We start from the raw sequence: 24,387 nt of genomic DNA on the forward strand, positions 1-24,387 counted from the left end.
CCTCAAGTTCTCAGTGGGGAGTAAGAGTGTGAGCAGATCAAAACCTATCAGAGAGCTTTATTCTTCAGCTTTGTTGAATGTGTCCTACACAGAATAAATGCAACATACAAATTCACTGTTTCTCACTGTACTACTGAAAGTTACATAAGCTATTCTTTAAGGTTATTATGTTTTTATAAATGTAGTATTTAAACATCAATGGATTCTCTTTTTACAACTGCTTTGCTACCTACAAAACTCATGGTTTGTGGTAAATCCTAAAGTGTTTCAGGGGAATGCATCAAGCTATTCAACATCCCTTTGCCAAAGCTGTAGATGGCAGGCAAAGATTTCACTTTTTGCCTGGGGACTGTCACTTGGCTCAAGCTATGCTGGTCTTGTAATGGGATGTAATGGAGGGGTTGTTACACGGGACAAGGTGCAGGAAAAGGGGCTGTGATTTGTTTTGACACAGTTCCAGGGTCTTTCCAGGATTCTCTCATACTTACCTTTTTTCAGTTCAATAACCAGAACACGATGGATTTGGACAAGCATAGATTTGGGGCAGTTTTCTTCTGGCACTGGCAATGTGCAGAAGAGGGGGAAAGAGTGGCTTGGGAGAATTGCTTTGTCTCATATTCTGAAATATGCCACTTCAATATGAGTGAAGTGTTTACTCCATCTTGGTGGATTCCTCTTCAGAAAGACAATATAACTCAAAAACTTAACATATACAAGTTACAGCCATAAAACCAACCATTTTAATTGAAGCCATTAAAAAAAAAGTGTGAGGCAATATAAATGATAAAACTATACTTAAGAAGAAATAGCTAGCACTTTCTGAAAAGCTTTAAAACAGCAACAAACACTTTACAAAAGATTTGAAGGAAGAGAATAAAATTTCCAAACTACAGGTATTGTATAAAGGTAACATTAACAATTATCTTATAAAATACAGCAACAGAGACAAAATGGATACTCAAGCTCATTTGAAACTAAGCCTTCTGGGGTCTTGGTTAAAATGTGTGTTCAAAAACTATTTTAAACAAGGACTAAATACTTCATCTTTTAAATGTACAGGTCCCTGGCATAAACATAGCACTATACACATCTTCCAAATAAGCAGTAATTACAAGTTCCTTTATCCATGTGTGGTGTCATCTTCTACAAAGTCTTTGGCCATTTCTGCTGTGATCACATCAATATGACTGACCTGGTGGAACAAAGAATCATTCAGTTATTACAGTACTTCCTGCAGAATAGGACAGACATTTCTGAAGGCTCCAGGACTCAGCAATGGGTCTATGATTGATTTATAATCCCTTTAAAGAATGTGACACTGGACATTTGCAGGCATTTAAATTCTCTTTCAAGAACGAGAGAACTCTTTATAGAAGACTGTCATAAACAGAAATTTATCAGCTGAAGTGAGTCTGATTCACTCTGAATTCTTGCTAAGTCTCAAATGCACAACTTATTTTAATTATGGTTATTACTGAGAAGCCTATCATACTACTTACCTTATTTCTGAATTTTACACCATAGAACTTGTCAGCTGACTCAAGCAACTCTGGCCTAAAAGTTGTTGTAATAAACTGAGCATGTTCAGCTAGTTCCATAATCATATCTAAAAAAGAACACAAAAATTCTTTATTAATGTAGCATTTTCAATAACATGAGACAGACAAAAAGAGCAAACTCTTTGCCTTATTCAAAATGAGGTTTTGGTTAATGAAGCAAAAACCCCATAAATCAAGAAAGTATCCATACCAGTTTTATTTCCCAGATAATACTAGAAGTATTCTCATTAATTCCAGTATGAACTCTGACAAATCCAGCCACTCAGCAAACCTAGTATATTAAACTTCTATGATGAAAAACCACGAATGCACTTTTCTATTCCTTTCTAAAATCAAAACAGACTTCAAAACAGGACTGTTTTTCAACACACTGAAGTGCAGTAAGGAGACCCTTTAAATGCAGTAACAGAACAGAGCTTCAGCTTCCACATAAAACCAAGTTCATGAGAACTTCTCCATACACACACTGGGCTTCTCAAAAATGTGTTTTTATGATCAAAAGCTTTATTCTTAAACATCAGGGATGAGAAAACAAACTATTACCTTCAACCACAATGAAGATTATAAAAGGCAGACAAGTACCTGACACAGCTTTTCTATGTTGGGCATCCAAGGCTTGGTCGATTTCATCAAACAAGTAGAACGGAGCTGGATCACATTTCTGGATGGCAAATATTAGGGCCAGGGCCACTAAAGATTTCTGTCCACCTGAAAGTTGCTGCATTTCTCTCATTTCACCCTGCTTTCCTGTGAATGATACCTAAGAAAACAATGCACCAGCAAGATGATTTCAAAACATTAAACCACAGCATCACTTGCTATTCAACAAACAGGATCAACTAAATGCTGCCTTTTAAAAATACAGTTAAAAGACAACCTAAACAAACATTCAAAGGACTAAAAACCAAATATTTTTCCTTACCCTTATGCCAACTCCAGTGAACTGATCTACAGATGGAACACTGCTCTGAGATCCAGATCCCCTTTCGCTCTCAGTACTGCCTTCACCTTCATCCTGGGACTGACTGCCTTCCACATCTCCTTTCTTCATCACCAATGTGGCCTTGCCACCAGGTACTAACTTTTGGAATACTTCACTGAAATTTTTTGACACCTGAAAAAGAAATAGTCATTTTTACCTCCTCATTTTTACAAAATGAAACCTACTCATCAAAACCTACTCATTTTTACAGAATGAAATCAAATGCAGACAAGTGCTTTTGCATGAACACAAAAAAAAGAGAATCTGCTTCAAAGAGGAGATTCATGCTCTTAAGCAGAAGTGAGAAATGTATGCTGTACAAAGCTTGGCTTAAAACAGGAGTCAAAACAACTGTTTTTGTAGTATGAGAATTTTCAAAATTTTTTTCAATAAAATGGTCCAATTAAAACATAGACCTGTAGCAAAAATAAGATTTTCTTAGTAATCTTCAGTTAGGCAAAAGACCTTTAAAGAGAACAATTCACACATTTTGTAGTTAAGATTCTTTGCTAACATTAAAATTCCTTTCACTAAATCTGGAGAAGAGATTTGGTGCAGTTTTTTGCCACAGTTCCCAGAAAGGTTTGTATGTAAGTATATAGGAACTCACTTGAGAGGAAGTATTTAAGAAGTTTTAAGCACAGCTAGAGTTGTATTGGAGATGGGCACTTACTGAAAATGGTAGCATTATTTACTTTTCAGTTTTTAAAAAACCCACAAGCCTCAAGTTACACAACACAGCCTTCTTTTAGTACAGATTTATTTATTATCCTCTTCTTCTCATATTGCTGCTACACTATGGGACAACCTGATTGATTTCAGCACCAGTGTCTTTATAATTGTTCCCATTTTGTTACCTGTTTGAAAGTCAGCTGAATAGCCTCGTATTTCCTGAGCTCAAGGACATTCATCAGCTCCATGATGGATTTGTAGCCCCTGTCCAGTTCCTCTTGTCTTTTTATCAATTTTTCCTTCTGCTCTGAGAAATTCACAAACTGATCTAAAGCTTTTTTATTAACGTGACTGTATTTCTTCAGTTCAGTATTGCACTGCTCCAGCTTGCGGAATAACTGCAAACAGAAAACACGAACACATCAAAGTGACCTGCAATTCCAGCCACACTTGACACTCAACATGCAGGTGACACCAATGTTTCAGGTCATAAAACATGAAACCAAGCACACTATTTACCTGCTTTAAACTTAAAGTCTGATACTTTTCAAAAGCCTCCTGTGGAAGTGAACCCAACTCTCGTATTTTCTTCATGCATTCCTCTTTCTTCTTGAGGAGCATGCCTTGCCTGTTTGTCATTTTTTCAAGTTCTTTTGTATCGTGGTTAATAGCATCCATATGCTCCTTCTCCATGTTCTTCCAGCGTTCCATGCTCTTCTGAAGTTCTTTAATCCCTGCTTCTGTTTTGTCAATAGAGTTATCCAGATCTGCAATATTGAACAAGAGTACAAAACCCAAAGCTGTAAGTTTTACATGCCTCTATAAGATCAGTAATTATCCAATAAAGTATTTATGAAACAAAAAGATAGACTAAAGAAGATCTATTAAGAAACATGGTTAAAATTCAGGCAGAAGGCTGAAAATCCCTCTTTTCTTCCCCCATGAGTATATGGCTTAAAAAAACCCAAACAAATGTACTACAGTCATATTGTTCAGGTCTAGAAAGGGAAGCAAAGGAAGTTTCAAACCAAACTCAAGCAGCTGAGTTTGAAATGGGTTAGACAAAATTCAGGAACAATTATACAAGATCTTGCTTGTAGGACAGTTGCCTTTCAACTACCACACCCTCAAGTTGGAAGCCCAACACAAGTTAATTACATTGGGATCTATTTCTGAATCAAATATGGCATGTGTGAACTTTCAAAAGCCTGGAGAGTTTTCTTTCCAAAACATGATGTTACCAACCATCTGACCGTGCCAGGGTATCCTTCACTCGTTTGTTGATAGCCTCAAGTTCTGATGTTGTGGCAGTAAGAACTGTGCCACCTTCTGTCTCTCGAAGCTCATTCAGTTCCTATGGGATAAATAAATGCCACCAGGCTTCAGCATGAATGGGAACATAAGCCAGACAAAAAAGATATTTTCTGCTACTCTGTATATAACTATTACATACATATACTAAATATTTTCATGATGTTCTAAGGTCTAATAAGTTAGATTTTCAAACAAATCTGGCATCATAATAGTCCTATTAATACACAGACCACATATTCACAGTAGCTTTTGTCAAAAACTTGCTGAAATTCAAACCAATACTTAACTCAGTTTATACATAGGGAGCAAACCCCACCACAGATAATGCAGTGTAACAAATAAGTATTTATGATTTCCATGTGTTAGTATTTGTGATTTACATGTGATTAGAAAAAAACCAAACCCAGAATGCAAAAGCACATTTAAAAGAAAACTCTTACTTGCTCCACTTGGTCCAAGCGTTTTCTCAGATTCTCATTGAGGTATGTTTCAACTCTTGTGATAATGCCTTCTAATTTAATCCTCTCATTCAAAAGCTGTCTGTTTTCCTGAAGAAAGTAGAGAAGTATATTAGTTGCCTTACCTGACTAGGACTATTTTTACCTTGTTATAAGAAAATAATTAATGCCGCAACAACAAAAAAACCCTCTTCACACAATTCTGTATATTAAAATCTCACAGATCTCTGGACTGTTCCTCCAATTTTAAGTAACAAAAAAAAAAAAAAACCAAATTAAAAAGTGTCTAGTGTAAAAGTCAACTGTACAGATCATTGAGTTCATTAATCATTATTTGTATCTGAATTCAATTCTTAAACCCAGAAGTGCTTTAGAGAGTATATTAAGAAGCAGTATTTTTCCAGCAACATGTGTCAATCAAAAGCTTTGTTTTGTCTCACCTACCACTCACATATAGAAATTTTCCTTTCTCATACTGTGCATCCTGCCTTCACATGATATCTGTTTGTATTTATTGTTGCAAAGTCAATAGCAAGAGCAAGAAAATTGTGATGATTTCAACACAAATAGCCTTAATTCTCAGACAATCAACTGGCAAATTTCACCTGGTGTTTGAGAAAAACTTGCAAACACCCTTTGCAAATGACAGAACTTTAAACCCACCTACCTACTCCTGACTAAGCACTGATTTACTGACACTATATTCATAAGTGACTTTTGATCCAAAAGGACAAAAGTTTATTGCTAAGAAGGTACCACATTTAATAGCAAGATATTTTCATTTCCTTACTTGCTGCAGCTGTCGGATTTCATCATTAAGAGCATCCACACGTTTCTGATCTTCAAGACTGAGCTGAGACAACAAATCCGTGCCCAGCTCTGCTTTTAACGATTCTCTGGTTGACTCCATGGCATGCAAACTTGCCTCCAGGCTCTGCAGGCTACGTTGCTGTGGGACAGACAGACAGAATCACTCCTCAAAGCAATCTCTACATTTATATGAGTTTCACCTCTTCATATCAACATTTTTTGTGAATATCTCTAGTTATCTCTTAATATTTCATATTATGATGGTAACCAGAAGGGAATGCATGTTTATCAGTAACATTAATGAAACAATTAAAATAAACCAAGCAACAGTTTTCAATATCCCCATACCAACCTTAGGCATAAATGTCTTTTCAGACTGCTGCCTTTTCTCCTTCAGCATTTTCATCTCTGACAAAATACTGTCTCGAGAGGCTTTGAATTTTCTCTGCTGTGTTTCAATTTGCTGCATTTGGTTCATTAGCTGGTCAATCTCATTATTAATCCATACTGTGGGCTAAGGAAAATTCTGTCCTTGTTTTAAGAATTATTTTTTTCCTACAAGTACCTTCAATTTTTTTCCATCTGACATATTCATCTTTCATCAAAATAGCAAACAAATCGAAACTCCACCAAACCATAATGATCACTTGTAGAGGAAAAATCAAGAATCATCAACAAAAACAACTTGAGCAGCTTATCAACTTATCAAGTAACTTACCAATGCCAGGAACTAAGCTAAATGAAGATTTCCTTGCTTATTTTATTACACAACATTTGGAAGAACACAGGGATACATTTGAACATGCAGGGAAAGCTCAGACCTTATAAAATACAAAACAGATGTCTCTAATGCACTGATGCAAGTCAAAAAACAAAGGAGTTCAGTCTGAAGGACAGAATGACCTGAGTGATGTATAAGAAAAATGTATAAACCTCCCTTACCCCTGAAATGTAGGTATTGGATCTCAAAAGGACACAGTGCAAAGAGACTGGAAAGATCAAACTGTCAGGCAACTCAGAGCTTATAACAGCACAATGCTCTCCCACCTCCCCTCCACAGCAGAAGTGGACTGTGTAACATCAATTCAGGACACAAGGACTAAAAATATAGCCTGAGTCAGAAGAAGCAGTGAAGATTAACACAGATAACAAGAATATCTGGTTATGGCAGTTACTACAGCAGACTCTAAAAGGAATAGAAAGCCTCATAATCTAGGGTTTAACCTCACCTCTAAGCTTTAAAGATCAATATCAAATACAGTAACACAGAGAACCAGGCTGCACACAAAACAGTCAAAACAAATGCCACAGATAATATGTAACAAGTCAGTCTCCTGTTTTCCATCTATTACTGTAACCACAAAAGAAAAGCTTTGTGTCACACAACCTTCCCCATTAACAACAAAAGGATATTTTCAATGTTTCTACGTAAGTTTTCATTGAGCTTTGCTTCGAGTTCACCAAGTTCCTCTTCTGCTTTTCTAACATCTTTTTGCAATTCAAGCCGAGACTTCCTGGTGTCATAATAACCTCCAGTCAAAGCACCTCGATGGCTGACCTGGTCACCTGAGAGCAGAACACAGTGAGATGTAAAATGCACACCACACACTTGCCTAAGGTCCAGCACAGTTTCCACAGCACAGCTTAGCAGGTTAACCAGAACATCTCAACTAAGCTACAAAAGCACTGAATGTTTCAGCAATCATGTATGTTTACAGTAAATAGGGAAATGTTTATTTCTCTATTCAATTTAAGCGCTATTTCCTTTCTAAAGATCTCCACAGACTGCTGGGATCTCCTTTAAGCATTAGTTGGTTTTTTTTTTTAAATTTTAATTAGCTTCTGAAACCATGCAGCTTGAAAGAAAATAAATACTTATATTAAGGGAAAAATGCAAATGCCTAGCATTACCAGTTTGAAAAAAAATCTCAAGTCTTCTATGAGGAAATAAAGAGATGAAGTAATTAGCAGCATCTGTGGCTATAGAGTATGCTGATACTGAAAAATTAGTGATTTCTTCCTCAGACACCCTTTGGAATTTTTTCAGATTGACTTTAAGACACAAAGAGACAACAATAAGCCTGCAAGGAATCTGCCCTCTTTAATACAGGCAATTTCAAAAATTATAGATTATTTCAGAGCACATAAGATGTAAATATATCTGTTGCATAGAAGAATTCACATTGCCTTTATAAGGAATTAAGGAATGGCCTTAAGGAATTAAGGCCATTCATTCACACCCTAAACACTGGTTTGAGCTTGGGGAAAACACCATAAACACTCCAGGAAAACAAATACCTGTTAAATTGGATTTAAAAAACTGGATGAATGCAAACCTAATCTGCTTTGCAAATCTCAGGATGGAGATACATTGCTACGAAAATTCAGAACATAAGAAAATTCCAACTTTGTCAAGATATCCTGTATTTTTAAGCACTGTATTTAACCAAGTGCAACCTTGTACATAGATCTCAGCCAAGTATACCATTATTTTTAATAAATCTTATTTCAACAGCACTGAACAGAACATGTTTAATGAGCCCCATGTTCCCAGGAATCCTATTTTTGCAATAAATAACCTATAAAAAATTGCAGTATTTACCTTCCAGAGTGATACAATCCATTGTGAAAGCTCTGGCCAGCTGAGTAGACACTTCCATGCTACGACAAATTAAAGTCTTCCCAAAAACATGTTTGAAAGCTTTATCAAATCTTGGATTGTATCTCAGTTTACTAATCATAGGAATAGCATCCTAAGGTGAGAGAATTACAGTTCAGCAATTAAGTAATTCTTGAGTATTAGGTTACAATAAAACTCTACTTATAAGTATTGCTTTTCACTTGTAAAGTGCAGTTGGTAAAGACAGATACCTTGTAGAAAAATGTTTTTCTATAACATAGTTTATGTTCAGAAGTATACATTTGAAGTAGTATTTCACTGCAGACAAACAAAAAGCAAGTGGTGGGCAATAAGCAATGTACACAGTTTTAAAGGATGAGGCTTTGTGGCTATGAAGCAAAGACAGGGTCAAAAGTAATTCTCACTCACATTAGTCTCAGGATAAGCAGTATCTCTAACATCCAGCTTGTTCAGAGGGAGGAAAGTAACTTCTCCAGGAAGGTTCATTTTGTTAAATTCCATTAGGATCTTTGTACTGACCTCATCAGAATCCACAATGTGATAAAACAACCTGTTTAACAAGCCAAACAAGTAGGCAAAACTTCACAATGCTAAAAGGACAAACATATTTGTACACAGACAGTATTCTTGCAGATTCCATTACATAACACATCACCATAAAGTTGCACTGCATTTCCAACTCCATGCCTTAGAAAAAGCCAGTGGGTACTCTTTTCACTTCAGTTAAAATAGGATTTGCTGACAACTTTACATTCCACTGTCCAGCCAGGAGCAGCTCAGTATGTGTACAGTGCCACTGTGTCCACACCTGTGTCTGCATTTCCATCACACAACATTCAGCCCCCCCTCTCTGCATGCATCTCCAAAGTTTGCCTCTGCTGCCTCTATACAGCACACACAGGGACAGAGACCCCATCTCCCTGTGCACTACAAGGGACTGAAGTAAGGGATTTTTCCTTTCAAGTTGAACTAAGGCTGCTTGTTACATTTTCCAAACTATGGGACACAGGATTCAGAGAACTGTGAAGTGCTTGGAAGAGACACCCTTGCTCACACTGATACAAGTTTCAGAAGAGACTGCATTTCCAATCCCAGGAGCATCAACATTTCTATGTGGCACTTTGCAAGACCATGTCACCTCTGTCCTCTTTCCTGCTCTTATGCCATTAGCTGCACTTCATTAGAACAAGAGCTTTCATGACTACTCAGAAGTTGGAACAGGGACTGATCACACAAAAAGATGATCTTAATTAACCTGAAGTGTTAGATGTTGCAGCAAGTGGTGGATCACCCAACAGGCATTTACTTCTAGAAAACATTTTACACAGATTCATTCACACTCAGCATCTTTTCAGATAACTTTTAGACAGCAGTTTTTGACAGTTTAGAGATCATTCTCAACCATGAGATTTTCTAGTACAAGTGAAATAATTCTTACTATTTACTAAAATATCAGCCTTGCTTACTGCAGAATTCTCCACACTGCAAGATGCTGTCCATTTTATCCAATATAATTCAGTCTCACCACCAATGACTCTGGCAAGTGTCAGGAGTGTGGTCTGAGGCCTTTTTTGTTTTTTAGTTGTTTTTTTTTTTCTTTTTTTCTCTCTGGTTTTGTTTAAGGTTTTTTTAGACAAAGTCAGGAGCAGCTAGAATTATCATTTAAATAGTCAGAATTCTTAGTTCCTTCACAAAGAAACAGCAGTTTGATCATACCATATAGAAAGCACTTTGACAAAAAAAAATGGAAGATGTCAAGATCAAAAGAATAAAATTTCAGTAGAAAAGTTGTGACACTGCACTAAATAGCACATAATTAATTACCTGTTCCCTGCAGTGACTTCAACACAGGTGTAGAATGCTGGCTCACATTCAAAGTTATTCATCACAATTCCATGATAGCCGTTGAGAACGTGCTGGTTTATGCCTTTCCGACGGAAGTGCTCCAAAACTTTGTTTATGCTGTCTATTCCATTCAAAATGGCCTGTTCAAATACAGCTAATTACTGTATTGCAGTTAAATGTGTGGGCATAATATTCATTCTAGCTTTAACTTTGTGACAGGTGCAACCTCTTTTATGCCAAATTCATGTTAACTAACCTACAGCTCTAACAGAACATACCTAAATAAGAGACCATCACTTTTTAGTTTTATTTGGGGTTTTTTTAATCAAAAAGATATCAGAGGAAATTTTAAAAATATTCCATTTTTGCCTAGTCTCCTCATATCAACTACCTTGAGCTCACAAAATTCATTTTCCAAGTAGTGCTAGAGCTATGAATATTTGAAAACTTCAGCCCAGAATACAATTTGTCCTTCTTAATTGTGACAGAAAAACCATAATTATAAAAGTAACTATCATATCTTTCAGATAAAACTGACTTGTCAAGAATGATATTCTACAAGGAATTATCAAGAGTGAGGTTATCTTACCTTTCCTGTTGCTGCTCTGAGAAGCTGCTGTTTCTTTTCTAGATCCTCCCTTTTTGCAGCAAGAGCTTGTTGTTCTGCATTCTCTTCTCTCCATAGGTAACTACAGAACAAAACCAATAAAATTTTTTAAGTGTGAATGCAATCTGAATGTTTTATTATTATTTTCTTAAAGGCTGCTAATCTAATGGGAAGGCAAAGTGCAGAAGTTCATACATGGCCATATTTAAAAAACATACCTACATGCCATGTTAACAACTACACAGTTGGGGTCCTTCACATTAAGTGAGATTGAGACATATTTCAATTAATTACTAACTTTCTTTCACTCTGTAGTTCATCCTTTTTATTTTTCACTTCATAGTATTTTCTGTCCAATTCTTCAACACGAGCCTTCACTTCATTGAGATCCTGGTCCAGTTTCTAATACAAAGAAAAGAAGAGTATGAAACTACAGCTCTGTATATTGAAAAAAAAAATCTGTTTTACTCAATACTGAACTACTAAAAATTCAAAAAATTGCTACAAACATTTTAACCAGCTTACAACAAACTGCAAAAGCAGTAAGAATAAAGACAGCTTTGTAAAGAAGCAGTAACAAGGTGTAGGTGCCACACAGATGGCAAGGCAGGCACTGAGTTCACTGAAGTGAAATGGATCCCCATAAGTCACAGCAAGAACAGGAATCAAAACAGTAACTAACACACACATAACTTCCCATGCTCTGAAATGACATTTGTGATAAGTACAACTAATCTTGTGTACCATGCCAACCTGCTATTAGCCAAAAGCCTTAGCCTGCTCTCCAGCAGTACCACACTTACAAGACAGCTGCTGTCAACAGTGTGCTGTTCAAGCCAATGCACAGACATCCCCCCTCTGCTCACTTAACACCTGCCACTTTCAGAGCAGTTCAGGGCTAGCACTCCATAGTGTTTATGTATTTATATGTGTACAAGGAGGACTAACGGTGCTGTAAAAACACAGCCAGCTGGTTCTAAACTAACCTTGCAGGCTCTCAATCACATTCACCCAAGATGCCTTCTCTTTGAACAACAAAAAGCTATACAACTTTTCACCTAAGCATAAATCAACCTTCCTTGAGGAGGAAAAGGAAACCAAGGCATGTTTATAGAAAGGAATCAAAATCCACAACAAATTTAACCCCTTCAATTCTACAGAATTACCATTGAGCAGTATAATACAATTGGAATCAGCCAGTGGTAAATGCCATTTTCTTCATTCACCAACTCAGAGAATCACAACTTTGCTAAAGTGGATCCAAATCAAGCAGTATTTTAGCAGAACACCATCATCTTTGTACAACTACACTCCTGCACGGTGTCAGACTGACCCTCAATTTCAGTAGGTATATTACACAAAGACCAAGACCATCAGCATTGGCACTGTATGTTCTCTCAATATAAAAGCAGGGTTTTCACAGCTAGAGCTCCTAGCAGGAATGCTACCTTTGGATTATTTTGCTGTACTTGCACTGTAAGAGCCATTTCTGAATGGAAATTAAAATCTAAGTTATGCAGGTAACAGATTAATCTTCTAACACGCCTGGGGATGTAGCTTCTAACCAGCTGCAGCCATGGTACAAGGGTGCAGTGCCTGCTTCATAGTCAAAAAGACCCTGTTGCTTTCCCTGTTGGGAAAATGAGAGAAGTGAAAACAACCAACACAGACTTCCATAAGAATGTAACAAATTGTTTTCTATTAAATGGCTATGTTCAACATAGACAAGAGCAAGGCAGAGAGAAGCCTATTCCTGATTAAGTCAGGCCAAACACATTGGGGAAAGTATGAGAAGACAAAGCCAACATAAAGAGCAAAGACAGTACAATGTTAAAGGAGCTGAAAGTTTATCTGTAGATGTTTTCCATAAGCATTTATCAAAGCCAACACTCAACCAGAAAGTCACATCTTCCTTATAAATAGGCATTGAAGTCTGACTGTCCACGACTGAGTATTTAACCTTTCTCTAAAAGAGACTGAGAATAAGCTGCAAACTTACACTGTACTGCTCCAAGTTTTTCTCCTTGTTTGCCTCTGTATCCTCCAAGTCCTTGTGTATAGCTGCAATCTGCCGCTTCTTGTCATTGATGGCTTGATCTAAGGACTTCAGCTCTTTCTTTATCCACTTATCCCTCTCCTCTTTGGAAGTAAACTGGCTCCCTCGACCTTGCTTTGCATAGAGATCTGTTCTTTCTTGTGTAGCCTGTGCAAGTCTGTTTTGAGAAAGGAAAGACATCTTGTATTATAAAGAAATTTGAAGTTATTAAGAGCAAGCATTAAGAATTACTAGTGGAATTTTCAAATGTCATACCAGGCGCTCAAATTCGAGCACTAAATCAGTAACAAGAAGAAAAGGATCATGTATAAACAAAATAATCCAGAAGAAGTGGTTAAGCTTAGAAAATCATTTTGCCAAATACTGTTCCCACCCCAACAATAAAGCAGGCTTTTTACAGACCCTCTCCAAGGGCATGTAGCTACCCTGCTGTCAAGCAACAAGTATAAATTTTTGTTAACTGCAGATGGATAGCATTGTTAAAATTTGCACAGAAGGCCACAGACCTAGCAATTCCCCTCTCTTCTTTTTCTTTTACGCTGTTAAATTTTGGCTCTGTTTCTGCCAATTCTTTCTGCTTCTCCTCGATTTTCTCAAGAAGTTTTTGCCTCTCTTTTAGTAGTCTTTTCTGAAAGTCAAACAAAGCAGTATTTAAAGTTAGTATTTAACAAACCTTACAAAATAGTGACAGGCTTCAGTCTAAAACCAAAACCTCAGTGTACATGAACACTTCCCTGTGCCATTGACATTTTAAGACTTCACTGGTGTTACGTACCCTTTGCTCACTGTTGCCAGCTAATTCATCCTGTAGATCTTTTGCCTTCAACTCTAATTTAGTCCTCTGTTTAATCTGCTCCTGTCTTTCAGCACTAAGTTGCTCCTTCTCTTCTTTCATTGCAGAAATCTTTGTCTTCAGTTCTCGAACTTGCCGCTCTATTTCCTATGCAAATTTAAGTATGCAGTATCTTAACCACTGAATGAACATTTCACTATTTATCAAAACTCACAAGATCATTATTCTGTAGATCACAATACACTAGATGTGTGAAAACCCCCAAGTTTGCAAACAGCATGAAAGCATGCAACTGAATTTAACACAGACGCCACCAGCCCTCATCCTCTCCCTCCCCACCTCCTCCAAAAAATCCCCAAAACCACAAAGCAAAAGAATCCTCTGGAGAGCCCTTTTAAAAGTATTTTTACCTCCATTTTATCTCTAGCATCTTGCTGTGCATCTCTCAGCTGCCTTGATTTTTCTCCACTCGTCTCTCGTTTAGCAGAAAGCTGTATGGAAATATCATCAATAGCTTAAGCCAGATTCTGCTTCAGTAGTGGTTTCAGAATGAAAATAATTTATTTAGTGAAGAACAGTGATGCTGACAAGTACATACAGTGCAGGTAGTTCAGTGTGCAGCTGCAGAATGCTGCAGATTAAATTCTGGGTGGTGGAAGCCACAGGCAAGAGAACTAATGTCCCTCTGCAAAATGAAGGGCACAGGAACCTGTGGCACTCAGAGACACAGCAGCAACAGAAGCCCCACGCTTCCACTGTGAGGGGATAAAAACCCAGTTTCCTCTGCTGGGGTCCCACCTTCCTTTGTTATTTAGTCATTGCACCAAGATTAAACTACCTTAAGGATCAAGACATCTGAGACTCTGCTATGGGAAGCCTGGTGTGACTGTGAGTGTGGTGCAGGGAGTCAAGTGAGGCACCTGCACTGGGAAGGGGTTTCAGTCCCAGCTCAGGTGGTGCAGCTCTGACTGCCAGAGTGGCTCCTGGACGGCTGCACAGGAAAGGTTCCTCAACACTGCCAGGATTCTACCAAGGATCACAAGGAGATGGTAGCAAAAACAAACCAACAGCTCATTACATTTTGTACCAGCCAAGACATTTTACCTCATCAAGCTTAGCTCGAGTTTCATTAAGTTCCTGATTATAAATGGTGTATTCCAATGCTCTCCTCATTTTATCCCATTTCTGGTACTGTGCCAGCTCCTCTTTCTCCTCTTCTAGAGTATGCAGTCGCTCCTCAATGTACTTCAACAACTCGTTGATTTTCTCTCGCTTGCCCTCTTTAGAAAACATGACAAGACAGAAATTCAGTTAAACACTGTAACACAATCCCCCATCTTCACAGCCACTGAATCTACTCCAGTGATTCCCAATTGATCAACAGACATGAAATGTACAAACACTCCACGTCCAAAAGTTCTCCACAAAAACATCCCAACAGCAGAACTGTTGATACTTGTTATGCAAGACAACACAAGCATGTACTCTCTTGGCTCACACACTTAACAAAGACTGCACAACATGAACTTTAGTATTTGCACAGCAGCATATCCTGATTTCTGGATCACTGCCAGCTGACATCACTCATATGTTTTGAACAGTAAATTTATCTGTATTAGCTTAGCTAAAAGGTTTTATTACTAAAAGCACACAGAAAGTAACTTATTAAACCTTTTTCCAATATCTTCCAAGATATTGGAAGTTCAAGGAAGAAATATGACAAGCTCTGCATTGTTTAACATACCACAAATAACATCTATCTAGCTTTATTGAAAAAGCCTGAAGTTTTAGAATTAAATTAATTACTGTGGCATAAAGCAGTAATTTCTTAAAGTTTTACCTGTTTCTTTCATTAGTGAAATACTCTCCTCTTTACGTTCATCGTACACTCTGGTACCAGCTACTTCTCTTAGCAACTTCAATCTTTGAGAGTCAGGAGCTGTGGCCATCTGGTTGATCTGAAAATTCAAGATCTATGATTTCAATAACCTGCTCTGAATGTATGGCTAACCACAACAGAGCAAAGATTGCACTCTTTTGCTCTGCCTGCTTGCCTGAGGTTTTGGCAAGAAGATTCAGATACACAGCATACCCAACACTGCTTTCCTTTTGAGACAATTACTTCAGGACCACAAGTACTCTGCTTGTAATGAAATTTGTTGCTTTTCAAATGTTTCTATTTGTTTCTAAAACTCAGGATACAAGTACTATCTACACTGAAAAAATCATAAACCACTCAAAATTATATTTAGAGAAACTCAAGCTTGTGCTTTTAAGTCCTGGTGCTAAATCAAACAGTTTAAATGCCTCCATAAAACCACAATAAAATTCAGGGGTTATAAATCTTAGAATAATTCACATCATGAAACATTCATTAATATGACATCAAATCAGTCATACAATTACACTCAACATAAAACTCACTTCCTTTCAATAGAATTTTCGGGGGCTGCATGCTTTTCTAAGAAGGTAACTGTTTCTAATTTGTCTTATATTAAAACCAGTTTGTGTATTTTGGCTGTTAAGCAGTGTGCACCAATCCCCACTACCACTGACTTTCCAGCTCAAGCAGTTTCTTTCAAATGCACACATTCAACTGTATAGGACAATTTATCCTGGTAAACATCTGGCAGGCTGTACTATGGCTTAGCATTCCTGACATCAAGCACTCCTCAAGTCTTCTCCTCTTGCATTCCTCTCCAAGGATGCCTTCCTTTGGAGGTGACAGTTCCCAGCCTCCTTGATGATCCACCCTGTGAGCCACTACAAGGAGTCTGTGCTTTGCCTCCAGGTGTGGGTGTCCTTTGAAAGTTCTAGAAAGCTGCTTGGGTCTTGAAGACCAGTTAACACAGCCCATGCCATGAGCCCGTTTCCTAATGTGCACTCACTTTTGGTACTTCTGCACTTTCCATTCATTCCCCATTGACAGTATCTTCAACCTCTTAAAATTCTCTACCATTACTTTGCTGCCTCATCTATAGGCCCAGAAATCTTTGAATTTATACTGAACTATTCCACAGGAATTAAGTTTGCTTTGTATTTAAGTATATGGAAAAAAAGCCTGATTGTAAAGATCACCATGATAAAACACCCTCTGCTAAGTATCAGCATTTACAGACATGATTTCTTTTTTAAATTGACATAAACTACTAAAACAATAATATCTGCCAAAGAAGCATTGAAATACAAGAACTATTTCAAGCTTCAGTAGATTTAGGTTTTGGTTTACTTCTGAAATAATTGAACTAAGTTTGGCATCCAGGAAACATGATACCCTTGACAGTGATGATTCTACTTTGTGAAAAAGAATCTTACCTTTCCTTGTTTGACAATATAGTAGGGATTACTGCGAGAAAATCCAGCACTTTCAAGAAGATTCATGACATCATTTTTCCTGAAATGTTATTATGAATCCATTAAAAACTTACAGTAAAAGTGAGAGCTATAAAATGCAGTAAATTATCACAACTACACATCACATAATATCACCGTGTGCAATGCATGCTCTGTTTGAACAACCTTCTTTATTTAAAAATGGCTAATTCTAAAATGAAATGAGAGAATAAAAATGGTAAATATCTAAAATACTATAGAATTGGAAAAGGATTAACAAATAAGCACTCGAAGCACAGAGGAGGGAAATACAAGCAAACATATCACAAGGAGGGATATAAAACCACTGAGAGTGTGGTAACTCTTCTATTTCAAAAAAATCCTGAATGAAATACTATGCAAGCAGTTAAACACCACAACAATGGATGGCTTGAACTGCCAATTCAAAGTGTGCTGTCTATTGCATAAGGGCTGATACTCCAGCTACCAAACTACTGGCACTGAGTATTACACAACAGAAATCAATTATTTCATGCTAGGGATGCAAGTGTTGGGTTTGCCTATAGAATTTTACAGAACTACTACTGCTCTCATTCAGATAAGGAAAAGAAGTACCTACGTCACCATTTTCTTGTCTAAGAAATATTGGTCCTTCTTGGCTCCAATGACTCTGCGAAGTGAGACTTCCTCTTTATCAATCTTAAGAAAACAAAACCCAGTAAATACACATACCTACTGCAAGCAGCTGTAACTAACACCAGAATGCCTATGACACTTTTTAGCAGAAATGACCCAAAAGCAGGTACTGTGCTGAAGCCTTCCATAAGGCTGAGATCACCTGAGTCTGCAAGGACAATCTATGTCCAAAGCAGGTCTCTGAACTTACCGGTAACCTGTTGTCAGAATTGTCAAATATAATCTCCACAAATGCCGAAATAACTCGAGGACCTGTTCCTTCCTAGGAGAAGAGATGTTCTGGTTAGACAGCTGCCAGATTTTGAACTCTTTCTTCTCCTCTTTTCCTTGACAACCCCACTTCCCCTTTCCTTTCAAGGACTAGAGATGCAAGAACATCTACATAATTCCCAGCACACATTTTTATTTCTGATAATCTTGGCTACGCATTCACTGGTGTGCATTATCAACATAATGTAGTACTGTGTAATAAATTCCCTTTTGCCAACCGAAACAAAGAAAATTGCTTTCAAAATAATTGGCTTGAAATATCCACAGCCCAGCAATTTAACGTTTTTGCTGTCCCATTCAAATGCATTAGCTTATTCTTTAGTTTTGCTGCTACACGTTCACTTACATGCAACAAAGCCAGTCTCTGCTCTGGGCGAAGATGACTAAACTCATCGCTGAGGACAAACTGAATTGCTGTAATAAAATAGGAAAGAAACAGAAAATTTATTCTTTCCTTCAGGGAGACATGCAACAGTTTCATTAACTCAAAACACACTGGTTTACTGTTGTATAATACAATCAAGCTGTTGCCAAAATCTTACAATATTTCTTCATTAAAAACCTTGATCTGCTGGATCTTTATCACTCAACCTGCTGTACAGCAGGATTTATCTGAAGAGGTCATTGTTGCCACATTACTGGTTCACTGCATAATCATTAACAATGCTGAACAATTAGGGATTCATCAGCATCCTTCTACATATACACAGCACACAGGCTAGGCTAAAAATATTGCTAAAGTACTTAGCATCAGGCAATTTATAAACACAACCATCACAAAGCATACTAACATCTTTAATTAGCATCTTCACTCCTCCATTAATGCTCCCACCTCACAAAATCCCCCTCATAACCTTAAATTAATTAAAAGAATGTCCAAGCTGTGCCAAACTGCTATTGAGTAGAATTTAGCCACTAAGAATGTCTAAAACAACTGCAAATATCATAATCATCTTTCATGGAGAGCAACTTTTAGAATCCATTTCCTCTTGTAAATACATTTGCCAGCTGAAAGTTTTAGAAGGGCCTTAATAAGAGAAGCTGAATTCTAGGGAAAAACCTGGACTAAGCATTAAACAAGTGCATTGATATCTGCCTTTCATCACTGTCAAGTAATCTCCATTCTGCCACTCCTTATTGGGGAGGATCATTTATTAAACCAAGCTCTAGCCAAAACAAGCAAAGAAACCTGCTATCTTCAGCATCCCTTGGCTAACAAGAAATCCATGCTTACCATAAAAGAAGTTGCTTTTTCCAGATCCATTTCTCCCCACTGAAAATTAAAACACAAAGTATGACATAAGTTAAGCTGACCTAGGTTAACACTGCAATGTACTTTAAATGTGACACAAAAATATTCAAGAGCAGAACCCAAATATAACACAGCCAAATGAAATCTCCAGGGAATGAGATGAACTCGGTAGATGAACCACTTGAGTACAAGACATTTGCCCTTTGCCCACTCAAACATTACCTGGACTTACAAACTCCAAAACCACTCCACAATGAGAATAACAGCTAAACCAATCCTATTTATTGCCATCTTTTTGGTTCTTATACTGACAATCTGATGGATAAGAACAGTAAACCAAAGTCAAATTCTCCTGGCTCCAGAACATTTACCCAGAGGAAACCACTTCCTATACATTCAGGTTGACTGTATGAACTTCATGTAGCACATTAACTTCTTAATAATCCACTTGTTAATTATAAAATACTGGAGTAAGCTCTACTTCTGCATAGAAAATGAAAGGTGTAAGAACACAGCACTACACCAATATAATCTCAATGTTTATACTGCAGTGTTTCAGCAAGGCCCAGGGCCTTCTCTTTAAGATCAGGACCTGCTGCATCAGTTTCAAACCCACTTGTCTTCCAGCAGCAATGAACATCCCAGGCTTTCCATCTCTGCCTGCCTACACAGCATCCAGACTCACCTCATTCCAAAAACTGTTATCAAGTCTTTAAAAAGAAGCTAAAAACTCTCAGTGAAAAGAGATTTTTTTAGTGTATTTTAAGAACACAAATACCTGGATAAAGTTTTAGCTCCTGTAGAAATAATATTATTAAAGAAGACATCTATTCATGTCATATGCGTGGTTTTTTTCCCAGTGTCAGAGTTAAATCCTGGCTACTAAGATTTTATGTCCAAAATTGACTGCTTGCTGTTGGGTCAGCAGTCTCAAAAGTTGCTGCACAATCACTAAAACCAATGCAAACAAAAAAGGCAGGGCCAGGCATCCATAGGCAGAAATAGAAGAGGTGTGAGAATGGTGGACAAAAACATGCTATTAAAGTAGGAATTACTCAAGAAACTGAACTTCAAAACTTGTACTTTTTGACAGTCTACAGTCCACAAATTCATCCTCTAAAACTGGAAGAAAGATGATCTTCTTCCTCTTCAGGAGTTTATAATTGCTAGTGCTTATTTATAAAAATGATGACACTTGCACAGACCAAAAAGAAAAAGAATCCTGTACAAATTCTCTGGTGCTGTTCCTGCAAGGACAACCTTTAAAGGAGGTCTGGCTGATACAGAGATGTGCACCAAGAAGGAATTTATGAACCTCACTCAGCTTCTGGAGGCTCAGCTTTGTCCCAGCAAAACTGAACGTTAATAGCTGTAAGTGCAACACACTGTGGAACATTACAGACAGGTGGGCAGAAGTTCCCCAACCAGAAAATATAATCATCAAATGTAACCACAATATTAAAAACTAAAGAGGAGACTAACATGAATATCGGAAATAAAAGTGCAATTTTAACTAGTAATAAAAGACAAGTATGTGAACTTACCAATGACATTGTGTTTGGAGCTGAATGGGTCCACAATGGTTTGGTCCCTGTAGCTTCGAAAGCCCTGAATGATTACCTGGTGAGCAGAAGGAGTTATTTTAACAAAGTTCTTGAACAGTTTTTCTACTATAAGGTTTGACAGAATATTTATATCAATTACAATTTAATTTGCCTACCCTTCCTGCACACACTCAACTTTCCAGCTCAAGATCACAAACTCACATCAAACTTGCCCCCCACCTAAGCATTGATTTAGGGACAGATTTCTCCCCTAGCAAGAGATGCTGGTTCTTGTGCAGGCCAAAGCACGGCAAGCAAGAGAGTTCCAAGAGGTTTTTGGAAAAAAAAGTATTTGCTTAAAGTATCATATACAGGAAAGAAAACTGAGTATAACAAGCACTTAATTTTTATAATGCAATCTACTTAGAGCATGAGAATTTTATTGGTGAATTCTCCAAGCAGGGCCATTGCAGGCTGCACAAACTGTACTTGACTGCCTATTTCACATGCAATGGTCTCATTTTACTGTGCAATCTAAAGGGAAACGTCAAAAAGCAAGCTTGTCTTGGCTCCAATTCACAGCCTAAAGAGACAAAAACGTACACAAATAACTTCAAGAGCTATGCAGCAGTCACCTGAAAGCAGCACATCAAACTTCAACTCTTTAACTTCAGCAGCATTTTGAGGTTTGCCAGGCCTAGCAATACAGCAGGTACAGAGTTACAATATCCTCAAACTTCAGCTCTGCATAGCAACAAAAGGAATCCACCTTGCAGCAGCAAGCAAGCTGCTCCACACATCCAAGCTGGCTGAAAGCACAGCAGCTCTGCTCTGCTCGGTGTGACAGAGGCAGCAGCACCCGCAGGTCTGACACCTGCACAGCTTTCAGCAGCAACACTTGAAACAGGATTGCAGCTCCCATTTAATAACTGTGTTCTCTGCCCAGCTCTTCCCCAGCAGAACAGGATACAGTTAAAGCAGTGACAGTGTTTCACTAGGACAGCTACAATGCACTAAAATTACTTCTTAACAACACACAAAACCAGCTTGCACTGCACTTCTCAATGTTATTAGTGCTGAAGATTAAGATATGAAATGACTTCGATTTTTGTTTGTAAGGTCTAGGGTGCTATCACTATCTTCTATTTGTCTGAACATGTCATTCCTTCTCTCACAGCTTCAAGTGTTAAAGGAACCCACATTCCAGAAAATGAGCATAATACCTTTTATTCAAGAAGCACAAACAAAACTCCAGCAAAAAGCCTAGAAGTGGTACTGCACACATTTGAGCAAGCCTTTCCTCACTGCTACAAAGGCCTCTATTAAGAGTACACCCAAACACCTCAAGAAACATCTACCTTCAGAACTGCATCCACATTCTGGTAGTGTTAAACAAACAGTGGGGGGAAATTCCTGCCCACAAAAAGTACTGGACAAAAGACTGGGAGAGGAAAATGCCCATATCTATTCATTTCAAGTTTGATCTTCAGTCTTTCTCCCATTGTGTGACAGGCCACTAAAAGTATTGTTGTGGAAAACTCCTCTTATCACCTGTTTATAGTAAAGGATTAAAACTATCTCACTAATACTGAATAAAAATGCCGTGTCAGACAGCAAATCAAACACTGGAATTTATAAAAATCAAAATGAAATAAAACCTAAAAGCATTAGCTAACTTTTAGTCAGAACTCAAGAGCCCTCCTCTTCCCAGGCACTAAGGCTTTCTAGTCAAATTCTCTTTGCAAAATTATTTCATTTCTGGAATCTGAAGCTAAGAATACAGGTAGGCAGCAAATAAAATAAAAAGAATGAGAATTGTTACACGTTCTCCTATAGCTCCTGTAACAGTATTGGCTACTGGCCACCCAATTTTCCTTCTTTTTGTTTTCCCCAAAATGAAACGTTTCCCCTGTTCTGAGTTAATTTGGACTTGCTCTATAGATCTCCACTACTGTCTGCTTTCAAGTGATTAAAATCTGGAGAGCAAAAACTCTTATTCAAAGTCTTTAAAGCAATGTGCCCATCTATGATGATTAATCAAGAGTGCGATCAAAAGGTGTTTGAAATACTGCCCAGTCAGACAAACAGTAGATGAAAACCTGGTATCTATGTAAAACATGCACCTTCATCGCTAGTAAAGTATTCTTCTTAAGAAAAACACCCGCAGGGTGTGAGAAACAGGTCAATTTTGAGTCCACCAGGAAATGAGAATCCTGGTAGGCTTTGAATGAACACACATATGCAGCAACACGAAAGCAGTAATAAAAATCTGCTACTCAAGCAGCTGCAGAAAAACTGCAGAAGTAATAGAATGATGACCTCAAAAACTGAAGAAGGTGTATACCAGGATCTTTTCAAGTGAGCACCAGCCACAGATCGCTTGGCAAGGCTGAGGGATATCAGGTGAAATGGTTCATGCCCAGGGGCCTGAGGCAGCACCCCAAGGCAGAGATCCCACAATGTAAACAGCTGAAAGATGCTTCTGACAGCGGAGCAGAGCCCTTTGTTTGGGTACGAGCCTTCCGCAGCCGGGACATCGGGGCTGGCGTACAAAGGGGCCCCGCGAACAAGTCTCGGGTCCATGAGGAGACCCCAGCGGCACTTCAGACCAGCAATGAATGAACGGGGAGCAGAGAAGGAGAGAAAGCGCCGCCAGCCCAGCCGGGGGTAGGACCTGACCCGCGGCCGGGCCGGGGACACCTCCCTCAGCCCGGACCTCGATCCGCCCCCCGGGACAGAAAAGATCGAAGCCAAGGCCTCCGAGCCCGCCGCAAGCCCGCGGGTCCCCTGCTGCGGGCCGGGCAGATGTGAAGGTGCAGAGCCCCCAGCCCCGGGGCGGAGCGGGCTGGGCCAACCCCCTAGGCCGGGCACAGGCCGCACCGCACACTGCGGGCGGCGCGAATCCCGCCGCCTCACCTGCTTGATGTACATGTTTGCCGAGGATGCGGTAGGGCCGCCAGGCTGCCGTTCAGCCCGCCCTCGCCGTCTCTTTCCGGTCCGAGCGCTCGGCTTGACCGCGGGTCTCCGCCGCCGCTTCCCGCCCCCGCAGCCGCCCCCCGCTCCCCGCACAGGGCCCGCTCACCCCTCACGCAAACAAAATGGCGGCGGACCCTCCCCGTCCCGTCCTGGCACGAACCATTCAGCGCCACTTGGAGGGAGAACTGTGGAGCAGAGAACGCGCTCGTGTACCGCTGAAAAAGCGACACCACGTGAAGCAGCTGGAATTTCCTTTTTCTGATCTTCTGAAGTGCCTCGGCGGTCTTTTGGAGGGCGCTGCGTGGCGGGGAAGGCAGGTCACTCTGCCTCCCGGGCGCCGGGTTCCCCCCGGGGAGTTAGGAGAAGTGGTTTCTCCCGCTGAGGGGCGGATTGGGCGCCAAAGGCAAGTTGAGGCTAGCGGAGCGAGTGGCGGCGCGCGCCTCTAGGGGGCGCTGTCGGGGCCGCCCTGGGGGCCGCTTGCGCGGGAGGTCAAATAATAAAGGCTCGGTCTGAGGACCCGGCTTCAGTTCGAGGGTCTAAAAATTATTTTTAAAAATAAAAATGATAATAAAAAATAGG

General features: G+C 39.0%; 1 protein-coding gene across 1 annotated transcript; it reads right to left on the reverse strand.

The window, feature by feature from the left end:
- Window positions 1–23: 23 nt before the first annotated feature.
- Window positions 24–23,919, reverse strand: SMC3 (structural maintenance of chromosomes 3). Its single transcript, XM_064716231.1, has 29 exons — window positions 23,749–23,919; window positions 20,833–20,908; window positions 19,271–19,309; window positions 18,383–18,450; window positions 17,957–18,028; window positions 17,690–17,769; window positions 17,053–17,131; window positions 15,578–15,695; window positions 14,842–15,017; window positions 14,148–14,228; window positions 13,720–13,884; window positions 13,451–13,572; window positions 12,888–13,101; window positions 11,187–11,290; window positions 10,871–10,970; window positions 10,261–10,421; window positions 8,845–8,986; window positions 8,398–8,548; window positions 7,209–7,361; window positions 6,148–6,299; window positions 5,776–5,934; window positions 4,968–5,075; window positions 4,459–4,567; window positions 3,733–3,980; window positions 3,399–3,611; window positions 2,482–2,673; window positions 2,142–2,319; window positions 1,500–1,606; window positions 24–1,192 (listed from the first exon to the last, which is right to left on the reverse strand). Exons 1-29 carry the CDS (start codon window positions 23,761–23,763, stop codon window positions 1,121–1,123), a joined length of 3,654 nt encoding a protein of 1,217 aa, XP_064572301.1. The 5' UTR covers window positions 23,764–23,919; the 3' UTR covers window positions 24–1,120.
- Between the last annotated feature and the right edge of the window lie 468 nt (window positions 23,920–24,387).

This window comes from Zonotrichia leucophrys, chromosome 6 (genome assembly GCF_028769735.1).
Source record: "Zonotrichia leucophrys gambelii isolate GWCS_2022_RI chromosome 6, RI_Zleu_2.0, whole genome shotgun sequence".
In the NCBI taxonomy this organism is placed as follows: Eukaryota; Metazoa; Chordata; class Aves; order Passeriformes; family Passerellidae; genus Zonotrichia; species Zonotrichia leucophrys.